Below are 19,284 nucleotides of genomic sequence, written 5' to 3'. Positions count from 1 at the left end.
TTATGAGGAGGAAAAAAATGGCTGTGCAAACAAAACTTGATGTCTACTTCAAGAAAGCAACTCCAGTGGTCCCCCAGCAGCACAATCAAACCCTGACTCTTCAGCACCAGGTCCATCTCCATCATAATCAGTTAATGTTAGGCCTAAGAATGTTCTAAATGGTTTAAAGAACTGTTTCTTTTGTTCTGTATACCTGCACACATAGATACATACATACAGATTCTCTCTCTCTCCCTCTCTCTCCCTCTCTCCCCCTCTCTCTCTAGTACATGTATTTACTTTATTGTTACTGTATTATTATCAACATTATTAAAAGGCTGTATTGTGTTTAAGATGTTTTAGTGAATATGGAAGTGTTTCTTAAGTGTTTTGTATGTATAAAAAGATAATATATATACATATCCTAAGACAAACATTTTGCTTTCTCATGTGATCTGACTCACATACAAATTCAACTTAAGGATGTTCTCAAGAACAGAATTTGTTCTTAACCCAGAGACTACTTGTATGTGAAATTTTGTCACTTCTGGTTTGGGCCACATTACCACATTATCACATTTCAGGGACACTGCTACAGTATCTTCAGTCAATTTTTTGGCCAGACAATTTCTGTCATTTTCTACATTGCATTGCAAGAGTTCTTTGTGGACATTTGGAACAAGGTATTGATGGTCCATCTCAGACCCATGTACCTATTCTACTCTGTTATAGGACAAACCAGATGCTGATATACTAATAACTTCTGCAGGAAATGAGTGTGCAGTCAAAGTGAGTCAGGTTTTTTGCCTCTGTGTTGGTGTGCAGGAAAGGTAGCCACTTTGTCTGCTAGTTTTTCATTGGGTTTATATATTGCTTTTCACATAAAGAAAACTTGTGTGGTTTCCACAGATGTCACAGTTGACAGCTGCAGTGATTTAATACTTTCACTATGATGAGATTGTTCCAGATGCTTTTGGATTGTCCATAACTGCTCCCATATTATTTTGCAATGGGGGAGGGGGAGAAAGAGAGAGATTCGAGTACTCTTTGAAAACAGTATAGTTATTTATTTATTTAAATTATTTATATGCTGCCCAAGTGTGTCACAGCACCTCTGGGTGGCTCACAATTACACGATAAAGATGCAATAAAAACTAATAGCAACATACTAAAAACAGAAAACAGTAAAATGCAAGCAGAAAAACAAACTGAAGGTACGTGGGATTAATTTAGAGCCAGTGTGGTATAGTGGTTAAGAGCATGGGACTGCGACTCAGATGACCTGGGTTCTGGTCTCCGTTCAGCCATGGAAACAACTGGGTGACTTTGGGCCAGTCACAGACTCTCAGCCCAACCTACCCCACAGGATAAGATGGAGGAGGAGAATGATGTAAGCTGCCTTGAGCCCTTTGTAGGAAAAAGGCAGGATATAAATCGAAAAATAAATAAATATTAAAATATTTTTTTAAAAAAGGAAGGTCTTCCACCTGGCACCAAAAAAGAAAGTAAGGAAGGCACCAGGCGAATCTCCTTGGGGAGTGCATTCCAGATACAGGGAGAAGCTGCAGGAAGGACCCTCCTCGTGGCCATCCCTCTCACCTCCTTAAGGGATGGCTCACACAGGAGGGCCCCTGCATAAATCTCAAAGGCCAGGTAGGCACATATATGGGTGCAGGAGCTCCCTAAGATAACCAGGGCCTAAGCCCTTTGGGGCTTTATGTGTCAGCACAAGCACCTTGAATTGGGCCCAGGCCACAGCTGGTAACCAATGAAGATCTTTCAGTATAGGTGTTATGTAGGCTGCTCTAGGGGCTCTCATCACCAACCAAGCAGCTGTATTCTGGATCAATTGTAATTGCCAAACCATCTTCAAGGGCAGCCCCATGTACAGCGCATTGCGGCAATCTATTTTGGAAGTTACCAGTGTATGGGTGACTGTTTTCAGGCTCTGTCTGTCCCGGTAGGGTCGAAGCTGGTATTTCCTCCGTAGCTAGAGGAAAGCACCCCTGGACACTGAGCTCACCTGATATTTCAGGGACAAACCCAGGTGCAGGAGCACCCTCAGACTGCATACCCTGTCCCTCAGTGGGAGTGCAACCCCATCAGGACAGGGCAATGCCCCTCCAACCTGTCAGATGAGCCCCCTACAAGCAGCACCTCCATCTTGTCAGCATTGAGCCTCAGTTCATTGACCCTCATTCGGTCCCTTATCAAGCTCAGGCCCTGGTTCAAGATGGTGACAGCCTCACCTGGGTGAGATGTAAAAGAGAGGTAGAGCTGAGTATCATCAGCATATTGCTGAGTCCTCAGCCCAAACCTGAGGACTCAGCATGGGGGACATCACTGAGCCCTGTGGTACCCCATGACACAACTGACATGGTGCAGAGCAACAGTCTCCCAGAACTACCTTCTGGACTTGGCCAGCCAGGTAGAACAACTGTAAAGCAGTGCCTCCAACCCCAACCCCGGCCAACCTGTCCAGAAGGACACCATGGTCAATGGTGTCAAAGGCCAGCGAAAGATCAAAGAGAACCAACAGGGTCACATTGCCACTGTCGCTCTTCCTCTACAGGTCATCATTCAGGGTGACCAAGGCTGTCTCCATTACAAACCCAGGCCTAAAGCCCAACTGAAATGGATCCAGATAATCTAAATGCTACAAGAGTGCCCGCAGTTACCTGGCCACCACCTGCTCCAGCACCTTGCCCAAAAAGGGGAAGATTAACAATGGACCCATAGTTATCTAGTAGCCCTGGATCCAGACCTGGCCTTTTTAGAAGTGGTCTCATTACTGCTTCCTTTAATGGGGCAGGAACCAATTCCTTCTTAATGAGGCGTTGACAGCCTCCTGGACCCAGAGTCAAACCCCTTCTGATCTCCCAATCAACCAGGATGGGCAAGGGTCAAGAAGGCATGCGGTGAATCGGACAGAGCCAAGCACCTTGTCCACATCCTTGGGTCTCAATAACTGAAACTCATCCAATAATGGACCATTAGATAGTGTACTAGATACATCCAGACTGCACTACACAAATGGCAGAGTCAAGCTTCAGGTGGATCTGAGAGATTTTTCCTTCCAAGTGCAAAGCAAATTTGTTGCACAGAGCTGTTGAGGGCTCCAGGGTCTTATTCAGAGGACCAGATTGTAGGAGGCCCCAGACCACTCAAAATAGCTCAGCAGGATGGCACTGCTGCTTCAAATAATGGAAATTTGAAACCTGCTCTATGCTAACATAAATTTGGCCATTATGATGAAAATGTTCACAGGTGTCTTTTGGACTGAGGTTAAATAACATGGAAGGTGATTTTACAACATCTGATGCTCCACCAGAAATGGTTGACTTAGATGTAGTCCTTTCAGCATTTTCAGCAGCATTATGCGTATCCTCAATTATCTCCTGATTTTGGCAGAGTGAAAGGCATTTGCAAGTGCTGTTGGTAGCATCAGTAGGTACAGATGAAAGCCTAGTTGTGAATGAAATTGTCGTGTACGCACTCGGTTGGATGAAATTCCCAGGCATGCACGACAGACTGCTGTTTTTGGTGGGACTGGTCGCTCAGACTCTAAGGATGATGTGGGGATGGCTGAAGCAGACCAGGCTCAGAGCTCACACTCTGAAAACGGAATTGCTGTTGCAACTGACAGGCCTCCACCTGCTCACCCCCTCCCGCCGCAGTGCCAGTTCGAGCCTGCTCTGGGTGAAAGTAGCTCAAGGACTCCCACGGGGCCCAGTCTCCCTCCCGCCTGTGGGAATGAGGCAGACAAAGGACGGGAGGGTGGAGATTTGGAACTAGATAGTCTCTTGGATGGAGAACATGACCCTCCTCAAAATGAGGACCTGTCGCCATAGTCACAGGCTGGACCAACTAGGAGTCCAGAGTGCAGAATGCATGTGCATGCATTTTCACAGTGCCCCACCTTCCTGAGACCAGCCCCAGAGGATTCACAAGCAAAGCTTTGGGTGAAGTGGGGCAGAGAGGGGTCAACACTTCTTGTGTAAGCTCAGAGGCTTGTGAATGCTTAGATTTGCTGTGTAGGATAAAAGACCCTTACAAGACATGCCGGAGTGACTGTCTTGCTTGGGAGGGGACACCTAGTTCACGACAGATATGCTGACACTCCACATACTGTCCCCAGCAACTACAGTTCCTCAGCAGCCCTTGAACTTCCCTTTTAGCTCTTCAGCAGAATGAGACCTGGGTAACATGGTTCAGCAGACAGTTCAACTCAGAACAAGCCAGTTCTATCTCCTGCTCTTTGCTTAGGCTCCTCATCCTCTTCCTCCAGCCTCCAACTCCACCTCTGTCTTCCCCCAGCAACAGCGGCAGTTACAGAACAGGATACTAAAGTGGGGGCAGTGGCCACAACTGAGGAGCAGGTACCCTGGATCCAGAAGGATCTGGACAGACTATGGGAGTGGGCAGGATTGGGCAGGAGACAACAGGATGGCGTTCAATGTGGATAAGTGCAAGGTCTTGCATTTGGGGCATAGGAATGAGTGTCATAATTACAGGTTAGGGGACAAGTGGCTGGAGAGCAGCACTTGTGAAAGGGACCTCGGGGTGCTGGTTGACTGCAGGCTAAACATGAGTCAGCAGTGTGATGCGGTGGTCAAGAGGGCGAACGCCACCCTTGGTTGCATAGCCAGAAATGTGGCTTCTAGATTGAGAGAGGTATTACTACCACTCTATATGACTCTGGTTCATTGACTCTGGTTCAAACTGGAGTATTGTGTTCATTTCTGGGCCCCTCATTACAGGAAGGATGTAGCCAGGTTAGAGTCAGTGCAGCGTAGGGCCACAAGGTTGGTGGCCGGTTTGCAAGGGATGCCATATGAAGCAAGACTGAGGGAAGTGGGTCTCTTTAGCCTGGAGAAGAGGAGACTCAGAGGGAATCTGTTGGCGACATACAGGTATGTGCGGGGGTGTCACACAGAGGTGGGTAGAGACCTGTTCTCCCTTGCAGAGGAGGGCAGGATGCACTCTAACAGAGCCAAGCTCAGGGAACCAAGGTTCAATTTGGATGCCACGAAGTACTTCCTGACAGTTAGGACCCAAAGGGTATGGAATGGGCTTCCAAGGGAGGTGGTTGAGGCCCCATCGGTGAGGGTGTTCAAGGATAGGCTAGACATGCGCATGGTAGGCATGTCGTGAGCAGAGCCAGCTAGAACTGGGGATCAGACTAGATGGCCCAGGAGACCCCCTATGACTCGCTCTGTTTCTATTGTGTCATAATTCCCATAATTCTTTAGGGTCTTGCTGTTCCTGTTTGCTTGTATTAGCACTCAACCTTTTAAAGAACTGTAGAATCCTTGAAGAACACTCATATCACATGAATTGAAACTTCTGGAAGACCAGTCAAGAAAAACTGGTCAGGGGATGTTTGTCAGGGGAAACATCTCTGGGGCTCTCAAACTAAGACAAAGCCTCAGCCAGCTTAGCAGACTGTCACATTTAATTAAGGCCAATGTGTGATATAGATGTCAATACATTTTTTACATTTTCAAAGAACTTTGTCAATAAGACATGAGATTCTTGTTACACTGCTGTAATGTCTGTCTGGTTCCTCTAATAGAAGGAATGTCTCTGTCTCCCAGCTCATTCCCTGCTCCACCCCTCAGAGTAAAGCACCTGGCTTCTAAGGGGTTCTCCACCAATTCCTTGTGGAATATTTTCCCAAGCATTTTACTATGTAACATGAAGATTAAATCTCTTTGTGTGGAAGCCATGTTCATACAAGGAGAAGACAGACACACCATGATGCGTTAAGGATAATCTTTGCTTTGCCTTCCTTTTCATCATCTTCTTTCAGGGCTGGAGATGATTAAATACTCGTAACAAGCCCACAATATGTGGTTAATTGTTGCCTGAGAACAAAGAGAATATTCGTAAAACAGAGCTGAAATGAAGTTGTTGTTTGAAGACTAAAGGGTTCTGTTTCCCTTCTTCAGGCAGGTGGCTGGGAAGGAGATAAAGAAAAGGTTGGCAAAGGATGAGGTTAAAATGCTTTTAATAAATAAGTAAATAATAAAGAAGAAGGCTAAAAGAGCATTGAAAAATAGAATAATGGCAGCCCTGCTGTTTGGTGGACTAAATTGGCTTTTTTAGTGGGAAAATATGTCCCTATCCATATTTAGATACAAATGTCCTTTGTGACAAAAGAAAGGTCCCTTTTGTTCATTGTCTGACCATGGGAGAGACAGGCAACACCAGCAAGTAGTTTTATGTAAAAATACTTTTTACTGTGGATAAAAAGTAACAAACTTTTTATCCACACTAACACTATAGAGTGAGCCAGTCCATTCAGGACCAGATGCCAACGTCATCATGCACCGTGAATTTATGTGACTAGCTTTTTGCAATGAACAGAAAACAACAGAGCAAGAATTGTTCAGTTACTTTTGTACATTATTATTTCGCTCTTCACTTCCTTCCTTATCTGGTGTCAAAACAACTGCATCCAGACTTATCTTTACAAATTCTGACCTTCTTGACAAAGGGTTTTTTTGAAATATACTTTCAACCCTCTTGTATCTCTTTGATAGAACCCTAAATAACTGACCCTTGTTGTTTCATCACCAGAAATACACACACACACCTACCTACAACTCCTGGAATTCCCCAGCCAATGTGGACACTTGTTTCTGTGTGAACATGCATAGGATTGAACCTTTGGTGCAGCCCAAGAGGACACTGAAATTGACAGAATTAGAAGGTTATTTTGCAATTTTTTCATTTTTATGTATATGTCACTTCATATTTCATATTTCATATTGAAAATCCATATATTTTGTAAATAATAAAGAGTTTAAATGGAGGAAATGGATCCATTCATATAACTGAAGTCTGAACTATCACTTTCAGCCTATGGTCAAACTTTAAGCCTGATCATTCTTGTTTAGTCTACAGTTGGTGTGTGGTCCCACTATGGATCAGGACTATCATAAGTTGTGATGGGAAGATTAAACCCTTCTCCTTCTAAAAAGTTTGCTTCTCAAAAGTGGCCCACCCCTGGTGGTATAAGGTGCAGATGCAATCAAGATATGCTAAAGATTGTAAAATATGGGGGTTTTATAAAGACCTAACAGCCTTTGATCAAGTGATGCTAAAAACAGATGAGAAAATGATTAAGAGAATTTATGAGTTCTTACTTGACAGGAAAATGGAAGGGGAACAGGTCAAGGAAACTATGATAACATGGGCACAAAATTTTGGATATACTATTGAATTAAAAAAGTGGCAAAAGCTATGGGAGAGAAACATTAAGGTAACTTTAGCAACTTCGTATAAAGAAAATTTATATAAAATGTTATATAGATGCTATTTGTTGCCAAGTCGATTAGCTAAGATGTTTCCAAATATGTCAAACGGATGTTGGAAATGTAAACATGATGTGGGTACTTTTTACCATATGTGGTGGACCTGTGAATATGTGAAAAAGTATTGGATTAAAATACATAAATGGCTTGAGGAATGCTACAAAAACCCTTAGCTTTTAAACCTGAAATTTTCTTGTTAGGCATTATACCGGAAAATATTAGCAAACAAGAAATGTATTTGATGCTACATTTAATCACAGCGGCAAAGATTGCGCTTGCTCAATACTGGAAGAGTGAGGAATTACCCACTGAGGAACTGATTTTAAAAAAGATTCTGGACTGTGCAGAAATGGACAGATTGACTCTATTACTGAAGGAGAAAGAAGATACTGACTTCTATCAGACTTGGGACCTTTTTTATGATTGGCTGGAGAAACGGGACTTGGCTTAGATTTAAAGATGTTTTTAAATTTTTATAAATTGATTTGAATTTGATTATAGAATGTTAGAAAGATACATTATAAGGGGCTGACCCAGCACGTCCGATGTATTTGATGGTTGATGTTTTTAGTTTTTAGTTTAAAATTTTTAATAAAAATCTTTATTAAAAAAAAGTGGCCCACCCCACACAAAAATAAAGAAGACTTCACCCAGTGCCACTTTTTTATCAATATGTGTAGGTGGGGAATTTTGAGAAGGAAACAAAGGGACAGTTAAATCCTCCCTTTGTAGTGAGGATGCATGAGCCTAGTTTAGAGTAAAAAGAATGATACATTTGCACTGTACATTAACTAATTAGCATAACATGTAATTTGACCCTTAGATACAAGATGCAGGATATTCTCTTCAGCTCAGTATTCTAGCTACCTGACAGCACTGGTTTTGTTTTTTTCCTCTGTACCTACGTTTTCCTCCAATTAACTGCTGCGACTGAGCATAGCATCTTCCTGTGAATCCAAATGTACATTCTCCTGGTTCTGCTGATCAAGATTTTCTGACACTTCCCAGGAAGTATAATGGGGTGAAATACCCAAACACTGAAGCAAGTTTGTAGGTCTCCTGCACTGGCTTCCAGGACAACTTTCAAGTTCTGCCTCTTAACTTAAAATTCTACACAGAACCAAGAACAATAGTGAAGATTTTTTTCTGATTTAAACCCATGCATGCCCTTTTTGAAGCCCTGGCTCAGTGTTACTTCTGTACAAGTATTAGAATGACTGTTGCAAGGCTTATGGCCATAATCCCAAAAAGGTGGGAAGTGATCTAAAACAAAACATAATAATGCACATACCTCTTGACCTCAAGGGGAGGAGAATGGTACATTTGGGGAAAGCTATTTGAGCAAGCTCTATTGGTTTAATTGGTTGCTGAGTCCTTCTTAAGTATTTTAATTTGCTGCTATAATGCAATTATTGATCCCTTTTATTGCAAATCTGTATGTCTTTAATTAGATTAATTGTTAGAAACCATTTTAAGAGCATCATGGTTTTAAAAAATAGAGCTATCAGTCAGCAGTAACCAGATGTTCTCTATTGTTCAAATCACATCTGCTTTTCATCAGCATTCCTACTTCTCAGAAAGAGGAAGAGGTGTTGTTGCATTTATTTGTATGTTTTGTAACACTGTGTGATGACTGCATCCTCTGATGGTTCATGTATTTTGACACAACTTTAGAAGGGAAAGACATAAGGGAAGAGGAAGTTGGTCTCGGTGGTACTGCTTTATAATGAAAATCAGTGCATGATGTGTGATAAAGAGCAGAGTCTTGTGGCATCTTATGAGACTGGGGACCCAGCTAGGCATGAAGCCAGCTAGCCATTAACAGGATTTTCCACAGTGTGAAAAGATGTTAGCAGCAGCCACAAAGGAAGGATAACTGAGATTGCAAAAGTGACACCAGAGGAAGAGACTGATCCTTCCTACATACTATCTTCACTACTGAAATCACCCTCTTCCCTTCTTGCCGCCAGCTTCTAGTTTTGGTTGAGGTGAAACATGCAAGCTATCATACAGACATACAGCTTGATTATGCCTTGATAAACATGCCTGGGCAATGAGATCAGTAGGTTTAGCTTAAGGACCAGACTGGTGGGCATTCAACACGGGGTGATGTGGTCCTCCTGACTCTCAAAGCCATTGGGACTGCAGCTTTAATGCTTGGACGTTTGCTTGCTCTAATGCCTGTACAGAAATAATGCCAAGGGAGTTTGCTCCTCTGTGTTATTCTGGGACGTACCACAAGAAAATTTGCAGTTTTGTAGCAGCAACCTGATGTAGTTAACCTACTGCTGGAATTTGCCAAAAGGAAGACCCCAGAAGATGGAGCAGTTTTCTTCAGTAATAAGCATAGGAACCCCATTCTTATCTCTAATCAGTGATCAAATAGCAATTTGAAGACATTTAAATTTTAAACACCAGGTTGGGTATTTCAGCTTTAATGCCGTATATTTTAGAATTGAACTGTGCTTTAAATGTCTAAAAACTGTTGCATGGTTGCAGCTACTTCAGCGTAGTCATGTACCTTATCAGCATATGTGTGTGTGCAGATGGGTGTCTGTGTTTGTGGCTACACTCATGCAGCCCTCAGAGCAAACAAGCTGTACAAGCCCCGTCTAAAAGATGTCTATTGCGAAATTGTCAGCATGAGTATGTGGATATATTTAGCTCATATTTCCATGAAACAGAGTCATTCAACTTAATTGGAAAGAATGCAAGTTGAATTCCCTGCCCTTTGCCAACTATAGGGCATTTAGCAACATGTCAGAGCCTATGAACCTGCCTAAACTATGTTTACTGGGGAATAAATCACACTGAATTCAGTGGAGGGTTTTTTCAAGTAATAGTATATAGGATTGTTCTGTTTGTGTGTCAGTTACAGTGTGTGAAAGTAGCAGGGGAAACCTCCACAAAGACCTTTCCCTGTGATATTTTACCATTTGCTCACCCTAAGTTAGCTTTCCTAAATCTGGTGCCCTCTGGATATATGAGTACAATACCTATCATCCCCAGCTGACTGTAATCTTACCAACTGAGCCTTCTTATGCTCATTTTATAATGAAGGTCTCCCTTACTGGACACTGGCCCTGCTCTTTAATACGTATGTCCAGGTCCCTCTCCGTTGGTTGCAATCCACAGCCACTGTCAGCGATCTAGTGTAGTACATAACTGCAATAGTTTCGTTACTGTACTTTGGCAGTGCGAGAACATCCACAATATATTCGAGACAGAATGGCGCTTCAGGAACTTCAGGCGGTTCCTTTTCACTCACATTAAGGGCTCTGCTGGTACATTCCAGGCTTCAACAGCAGTATTCTCACCTTAGCTTGATGTTTGCCCCAAATGTCAACTACCAAAACCACAAGCTGAGCTCAATGTACTCTACATTAGGCCAATGTAGCCCAGGCAAGGCCTGTCCAGCAACTTTGAACCATTTTAATTAGAAAACTCTTTCTTTATTACAATCACAGAATCACGGGACAGGAGTTGCCAAAAGATCATCCAGACCAATCCCAAGTCTCATTGCGCAATGGTATTTCTCAAGCACAGGCACTGTAGAAAAGAAATAGGATGAGTAACATGTGCCCTAAGAAGCATGACATGGTTGGTGCATGATCGAAACATAAATGACTAGTGGCAGAATGACTGACTTGCTCAGCAGAGCAGTAAGGAACAGGCCTTTTTTCTCTAGTAACAGTTTTTATTGGTTTTAGAATGGCAATCATTAATGGTGATTATTAAAACTGTAATAAAGAATGGATAACTCTCCAAAGACAGATCCAGGAAGGTTTTTGAATGTGTTATAGTTCTCATCAGTTTATTTTTATTCAGTTTTAGTCCCAACAGAAGAACTGGAAACTCTCTCACCTATTTCTAGATTGCATGGCAGAAGAATAGCCCACACAAAGGACAAAGTTAAATGAAGTAACACAAAGGACTCATGTGGGCCATGATTATGCTGCACAAGTCCAAAGTGATGCAGATTTACTCAGAGAAAAGTCCCATGGAGTCTGGTGGTGCCTAGTTCCAAGTAATGCCATTTAAGATTGCTGGTATTAGGAACCCATTGAAACCTATGGTACAAATTAGTTACAAGTTAACTTAAGTTTCATTAAATTACTAATTATTTTAATGTCATAGTGAGAAAGGTGATTTCCTTGCTTGTTTCAGGTGTTTAACCTTATTTTGTTTTGGTTTTATGATGGGAGACATTATTATATTTTTTAGAGTATTCCAGTAGAAATATTCTAGATGAGTTATACTAAGTTAGAGAAATCATTGATGCCTATAGAGCAAACCTGGGGAACAAATTGTATCTTATACTTTTCATTTTTAAAATGAAAGGGGGATTGTGCTGCATAGGGAGCAGAGACTCTCTCTCTCTCTCTCTCTCTCTCTCTCTCTCTCTCTCTCTCTCTCTTTTTGGTGGGAGGACAGTTCCTGGAAGCAGACTACTTTTCTTGCCCAGTCAAGCACTCTAGGACTGTATAGGTCATCACCAGCACTTTGAATTGTGTCCAGAAATAGATTGGGAGCTACTAGTGTTGTTTCAGTAATGTATGCTCCCTACAGCCCATCCTAGTTAACAGCCTGGCAGCAGCTCTCTGAACCAGCAGGAGTTTCTGAACACTCTTCAGAGACAGCACGGAGAGCATTTCAGTCTCCCAGACAGATGTATCCAAGGCATGTGTCTCTGTGGCCACTGTGTGCTGAGACCTGGGCTTCCAGGCTCAGCGTTGAGACTAGAAGTGAACCCATGCCCAAAGTTGTCACAGCTGGGAGTGAGGTGGCACTTGGCTGGACCTGAGTCTACAAAATCTACTTCAAGTTGTGCAGGTGAGATCCAATTCCAGCAAGGTAGCAGCAGCACAGCAGCACTGGAAGACAAACTTGCTTTGCAACACTGTGGAGCGTCTTCCTTTAGTTGCGTTGGATGATGTTCTGCAATCGCCTCCTTGTTGCCTCCTCTTTAAGTTAAAAAAAGAGGAAGAAATGAAGTTAATGTTATGCAGCAACAGTAAAGTGCAACTTGACTCTGAGGCTCACCATCCTGAAGGAGTCAGAAAAGAGGAAATAAAAGTTCAGTTTCAGCTTCATTTGAATTCATTGTGGCAACTGTCTGCCAGCAAAGAGTACTTCTCAGCCCACAAGCTTCCATCACTGCTGAGCTGAGACGTGGAGCATGAGAAGAGTGGAAGCCCTGACTTGCTCAACACTGCAGAGCAGAAATGCCTGCTCATGGTGGATCAGTGCTGGTAACAGAAACACAAGGAGAACTCCCTGGATTTTCCACAGTTTGACATTTTCTGAGAATTTTCCTTTTTCCCACTTCCCCAGAAAGGAAATTCATCCTCCTGGAGAATATTCAGTGCAATGACTCCAAGTCATTTTACTACTGAGAAGGGCATGGGGAATTTTGGATCCAACCTGGATCCAACCCAATTAATTGGCCCCTGCTCCTTCCAGTGTCCATCTCTTCTCTCATTGCTTCTTCATCCACCAGAATGAATTAACAACAACCATTTCTTTGCTGACGTTTTAAACATACATGTCATTATAGCATTACTGGGATGTATCACTGTCTCATTTAAGTGTGTGTGTGTAGTTCTCACACACATGTACTATCAACTACTGTTAGTATACATCAGTTCCCTTCATGTATGAGTAGGTCTCAGGGTGATGGTCCTCAGTTCCCGTTCCTTTGGTGGCCATTGCTTCTCTTTGCCTATACCTGCCTCTCCTATTGGAGAAACGGGAAATGAGTGGGTAGCTGGACTCCTGCCTTTCCGTTGCCTTGGCTTCAGGAAAGTAATCTCTCTTCCTCCAGGCAGGTCAAAGCATTTGATTTCTGATCCAATTAGGAACTGATCGGTATTCTTTAGCTACCCTCATCTCTTCATAAGGAATACAAGTGTGGTGAGATACAGAGCATTTTTAATTATATTTGCATCAGAACTGGGCCTTTGGAGGATGTTACCACACATCCTCATCCATGTGGCCATCTCGGCTTGCGGTTGTTCATGTGTTTAAGGGTGTATTCACTAGAGGTACAGCGTGCACATTGCATCTTGAGTACTATTTTCTGACCAAAAGGGGAATAGCTACTTCTGAAATCAAGAATTAACTCAAACTCTCATTAAAATTCAAAAGTGTAGACTTCATCAATGCAAAAAAGATATGCATTACAAAATAGAAAACTGGATTAGTCAACCTCCTAGGGCAAGGACCAATATACTAATTCTAATGGACCTAATATAAAGATAGAAAATATTGGAGGAAATAATGTTTGCCAAATGAAAAGTTGTCAGTGGCTATGGAAATGGCAAGGAAGGTGTTGAAAGGGCTATAAGACCAAGGAAGCTCAGGAATGTACTTAGAAACCATAGTATCACTTCTCAGCCTTTTGGCTAAGATCAAGGGTGTAGAAATGATCATAAGGAATGATATTGAAAGGCATTTAAACTCTGAATTATTTCTAGAGCAGAGATCCATAAGCATAAGGATGCCAAACCAAAAAGTTAAGAACTGATCTCTGAATTTCAGGGCAGTTATGGGTAGGTGTGAGAAGACAGAGGGGCTCACCCCTTTTCCTGGGGCCTTCCACAGGGCCAGGCTGAAGACAACAGGGCGGGGCTGGCAGCCCAGGTGGGGAGAGCAATTTGCTGGGAAGCAGCAGCCAGGGGATACGAAGGCGTACGCAGCTGTACGGCATTGCGGACCAGGGCAGGGACAGCTGGGCTGGGTGGAATGGTGTGCGAGGAGGGATCACAAAGAAGTGGCAGAAGAAGGAGTGGGGAGAGGAGAGAGAGACGGCGAGAGATGGCAGGAGAGCAGAGAAACACACGTGCGTTTGAGGAAGAGCTGCAGCGGTGGCCGCTGGCAGGGAGGCCGGGGCAAAGTGCAAGCAGGGACTGGGCAGCGGTACTGCTGGGACGGCGTAGCTCACTGCCATAGCGACAAGAGCAAAGGGAGCTGGGGCAGGCAAGGGCAAGGCGCTGCGGGAAGCGTGCGGTGGAAACTGGAAGCGCGGAATAAAGACCTGGTCAGTGCAACATCTTTCTTGTGTTGTTCTGCATGGAGAAGCCGGGAAGGCGAGGCTTTGGCCCGCAGCACCCTCCCAAAGCAGTCACAGTGGTGGAGAATGTGGGCACAGGGCGGCAGGGGGGTGCACAGGCTGTTTTCCCCTCTGCCTCAGCTGACTCCTGGATGGCTTGGTGGGCTGAACAGCAAAGGCTCCAGGCCCAGGAGCAGCAACACCTGTTGCAGGAATTAGCAACGCAACAGATGCAGCTTATGGAGCAGGTTTTCACTGCCCAGCTCCAGAACCACAGCTCGTTGCTTCAGCAAGTGCTGGGGGGACTACAAAGCCCTCAAGCTGAGACCTTGGTAGGACAGATGGGAGGAAAGTGCCCAGGACCTATGCAGATCTCTAAGAAGACTGCAGAAGATGACCCTGGAGCCTTTCTAATTAACTTTGAAAGGGTTGCCTTCACGGCCAAGTGGCCCAAAGACCAGTGGGCTCTCATCCTGACACCTTGCCTCACAGGTCCTGCCCAAGAAGCAGTGGATACCCTTACCCCGGAAGTGGCAGGCCAATATGATTTAGTCAAGGCGGCCATTCTAGGGATTTTGAATGTTTCTGAAGAGACCTATCAGCGGCGGATGAGATGGGTCATATTTGCGACTGGCAAATCACCCAGAGCCTTGGGACAGAAGATTCGGGCTAATGGGCTGAGATGGATGAAGCCTGCCATCCGCAGCGTGGAACAGGTGGCTGAGCTGGTCCTGCTGGAGCAGTTTATAACTGTCCTGCCTGCCCCAGCCAGAAGCTGGGTTAGGTGCCAAAGGCCTGAATCCCTAGAGGAGGCCATTGAACTTATGGAAACCTTTGGGGCTGCGGAAGAGCCAGATGTAGGAGACAGGCTGGGGCACCCTGGCAGGAGGGTCAGAGGCAGAAAGCCCCTGAGGGCCAGGGCCACCGGGGCTCAGAGGGAGCAAGACCTGCTGAGCCCACACCCACTGGAAGTGGCATGAGGCTTAAAAATGTCTCCCAGCTGGAAGTGCATGCACCAGGCCCCCCCTTGGATTTGCAGTGCCTTACAAGTGGGAAAGGAAGAGGAACCCAGCAGAAGCCAGTGTGCTTTACTTGTGGCAAGGAGAGACATTTCCAGAGGGACTGTCCATTGATGGAGTGTGACTTCGTGGAAGACTGGTGGTCCGCGCCGGTGAGTGCCGCCCCTCACCAAGCTTGGCAGGTTCAGGCCAGGGTGGATGGGAAGGAGGCTGAGGCCTTGGTAGACCCCGGCTGTGGTCGCACCCTGGTGAGGCAAACCCGGGGCAGCCCCTTGGCGGAAGTGCTACAGGTGAAATGCATACATGGGGATGTCAAGCCTTATGTCAGTCGATGGGCTAAGGTGGAGGTAAAGGGGAAGGCACACCTATGCAAGGTGGGGGTTGTCCCCAGTCTAGCGTATGAAGCAATAATTGGACGTGATTGGCCCCATTTCGAAGAGCTGGTGAGAGAGATGAGCTCAGGATTGCTTTGGCAGGGGAGGAGGAAGACGTAGGTCTTACAGCCCTGCGTACCTCCCGCAAGTGGCTGGTCTTCCTCCAGCAAAATGATGCCTCTCTTGTCCATGTCCTGAGACAAGCCCAGGACCCCTCAGGGGCAAGAGAGGGTGCAAGGAGTGGGCCCCACTTTGAGATTGCGAGGGGATTGCTACATAGGATTGTACCTGCGCAAGAGGGACACGGGGAATTGCGACAGTTAGTGATTCCTGAACCCCTGAGGCTAGCCGTTTTATGACTAGCCCATGACTTGCCTACTGCTGGCCACCTGGAGGTGGAGAAAACCACCAACAGGCTTGTCCAAAGGTTCTACTGGCCCAGGGTGTACGCTCAGGCCAAGCAGTACTGCTTGTCATGTCCAGAATGCCGAAAGACTCAGAGGAAAGGAGCCCCAGCAGGGCCCTTGATACCCATGCCAGTTATAGGGGAGCCCTTCGAAAGGATTGGGGTGGACTTGGTAGGGCCCCTGGAAAGGTCAGCCCAGGGGCACCAATATATTCTAGTGGTGATCGACTATGCAACCCGCTATCCTGAGGCTGTGCCTCTAAGGAGTACTTCAGCTCAGGTGATCGGCCAAGAGCTATTGGGGAGCTTTGCCCGGGTGGGCTTCCCCAAGGAAATTTTGACAGATCAGGCCACTAATTTCATGAGCCGGGTGCTGAGGCAGATGTGGGACCTGTTGAGAATAAAGCCCTTGCACACCACAGTCTATCACCCTCAGACCAATGGTCTAGTGGAACGTTTTAACCAGACCCTTAAGCAGATGTTTAGAAAGTTTGTGTCGACCTACCCACGACAATGGCATGTTTTGTTGGGGCCCCTGGTGTTTGCAATACGGGAGGTGCCTCAAGCCTCTTTAGGATTTTCGCCATTTGAACTGCTGTACGGACGGCACCCCTGGGGAATTCTAGACCTGGTCAAGGAGCCTTGGGAGGCGTCAGCCCCAGAGCCCACTTCCACCCTCCAGTATGTGCTGGATATGAGGAAACACCTCACTGACCTAGCTCAGCGGGCCGAGAGTAATTTAAGGCAGGCCCAAGGAGAGCAGCAGTACTATTACGATCAGCACATCCAGCCCCGGATGTTTCAACCAAGCCAGTGTGTTCTCCTGCTCCTGCCCACGGGAGGGGGCAAGTTGTTTGCATGGTGGCAGGGGCCTTACGAGGTTGTTAGGAGGGTGGGGCCAGTGGACTATGAGATACGCCTCACAGATAGGCGGTGTTCAACCCAGATTTACCATGTAAATCTACTCAAGGCCTGGAGAGAAAGGGAGAGTACCAGTCATCAGGTGGACTGCACAGCCGAGTCACCCAAGGCTCAGGCATTGGCCCCTGGGCAGTTATCTCTTGATTCACAACTAACACTCACTCAAGTAGCACAAGTCAGGGCCTTGGAGGCAGAATTTACGGAGGTCTTCTCTGATCGACCCGGGCACACGACGGTCGTAGCCCACCATATACAAACAGTCCCAGGGGCCCTTGTCAGGGTGCCAACACGGCCCTACCCACCACGATTGAGGCAAATGATAATAGAGGAAGTAAGACAAATGCTCCAATTAGGAGCCATTGAGGAATCAGTGAGTGCGTGGAGGAGTCAGCTGGTCTTGGTTCCCAAGCAGGCTCAGAGTGTCCGTTTCTGTGTTGATTTTAGGAGGGTCAATGAGGTATCAAGGTTTGATGCTTACCCCATGCCCTGGATAGATGGGTTGCTGGATGCTCTGAGGCAAGCCCATTTCCTTTCAACCTTAGATCTCACTAAGGGGTATTGGCAAATCCCACTGACTGAAGAGTCCAAAGAAAAGACAGCCTTTGCCTCACCAGTAGGGCTATTCCAATTTAAATATATGCCCTGTGGGTTACATGGGGCAGTCGCAACTTTCCAGCGGCTTATGGACAAGGTCTTGGGACATTTGTCCATTGTGCTGCGGCTTATATTGATGACATTGTCATTTTTAGTTGTACCTGGGGGGAACATCTAGATCACCTCCAGCACGTTTTGGTGGCTCTAAGACAGACTGGGTTGACAGCTAATCCAGGCAAGTGCAGAATAGTGCGACCGGAGGTGCAGTATTTGGGGTATATTGTAGGTCATGGGCAGATATGGCCCATGGCAGAAAAAGTGGAGAAGCTAAGCCGGTGGCCACGGCCGCACACCAAGAAGGAAGTACAACAGTTTCTGGACCTGGCCAGCTACTATCGGCGATTCATCCATCATTTCTCCTCCAAAGCGGCCCCCTTGACAGAGGCACTTAAGAAAAGGCAAAGTCGTGCCCTGGTATGGACTGAGGAGATGGAACAAGCTTTTGAAGAACTGAGGACCTGTCTCCTCAGCCAACCTGTTTTATGGTTGTCAGATTTCTCCTGTCCTTTTATCCTCCAAACCGACGCCTCAACCATGGGCTTGGGAGCAGTTCTGACACAGGGAGAAGGGGAAGCTGAACATCCGGTACTCTACTTGAGCCATAAGCTGGAGCCACGAGAGCACCAGTACTCCACAATAGAGAGGGAGACTTTAGCTGTCAAATGGGCTGTTTTGGCTTTGAGACACTATCTCTGGGGTGCCCCATTCATGTTGGTCACCAACCACGCTCCATTACAATGGCTAAGTAGGATGAAAGATGACAACCCCCACCTCACTCTTTGGTATCTAGCGTTGCAGCCGTAGGCCTTTATGGTCCAGCACAGGCACGGTCGCCAACATGCTAACGCTGATTTCTTTTCTCACCAGGGTCCCTGGCCCTTACACAAAGATGGTGATCCCCTCTTGGAGGGGGGGATATGTGAGGAGACAGAGGGGCTCACCCCTTTTCCTGGGGCCTTCCACAGGGCCAGGCTGAAGACAACAGGGCGGGGCTGGCAGCCCAGGTGGGGAGAGCAATTTGCTGGGAAGCAGCGGCCAGGGGATACGAAGGAGTACGCAGCTGTACGGCATTGCGGACCGGGGCAGGGACAGCTGGGCTGGGTGGAATGGTGTGCGAGGAGGGATCATAAAGCGGCGGCAGAAGAAGGAGTGGGGAGAGGAGAGAGAGACGGCGAGAGATGGCAGGAGAGCAGAGAAACACATGTGCGTTTGAGGAAGAGCTGCAGCGGCGGCTGCTGGCAGGGAGGCTGGGGCAAAGCGCAAGCAGGGCTGGGCAGCGGTATTGCTGGGACGGTGCAGCTCACTGCCATTGCGACAAGAGGGAAGGGAGCTGGGGCAGGCAAGGGCAAGGCGCTGCGGGAAGCGTGTGGTGGAAACTGGAAGCGCAGAATAAAGACCTGGTGAGTGCAACAGCTTTCTTGTGTTGTTCTGCATGGAGAAGCCGGGAAGGTGAGGCTTTGGCCCGCAGCCCCCTCCCAAAGCAGTCACAGTAGGATATATAAGAAACTGATTTCAGTTCATTGTTGACAAGAGTTTATCTATTTAGCACCTCCCAGAACTT

At 46.1% G+C, this 19,284-nt stretch overlaps 1 protein-coding gene across 1 annotated transcript in view; it reads right to left on the bottom strand.

Annotated features, from left to right (window-relative positions):
- Positions 1-14,007, bottom strand: part of CRLF2 (cytokine receptor like factor 2) — a 40,524-nt gene extending 26,517 nt beyond the window's left edge. The window contains exon 1 of the mRNA XM_044431054.1: positions 13,878-14,007. Coding sequence (XP_044286989.1) covers positions 13,878-14,007 — 130 coding nt within the window. The remainder of the gene's footprint in view (positions 1-13,877) is intronic.
- Between the last annotated feature and the right edge of the window lie 5,277 nt (positions 14,008-19,284).

This window comes from Varanus komodoensis, unplaced genomic scaffold, assembly GCF_004798865.1.
Source record: "Varanus komodoensis strain SLA01 unplaced genomic scaffold, ASM479886v1 scaffold1, whole genome shotgun sequence".
NCBI lineage: Eukaryota > Metazoa > Chordata > Lepidosauria > Squamata > Varanidae > Varanus > Varanus komodoensis.
Note: the sequence above shows the minus strand (reverse complement) of the source record. Positions and strands in the feature narration are given on the sequence as shown.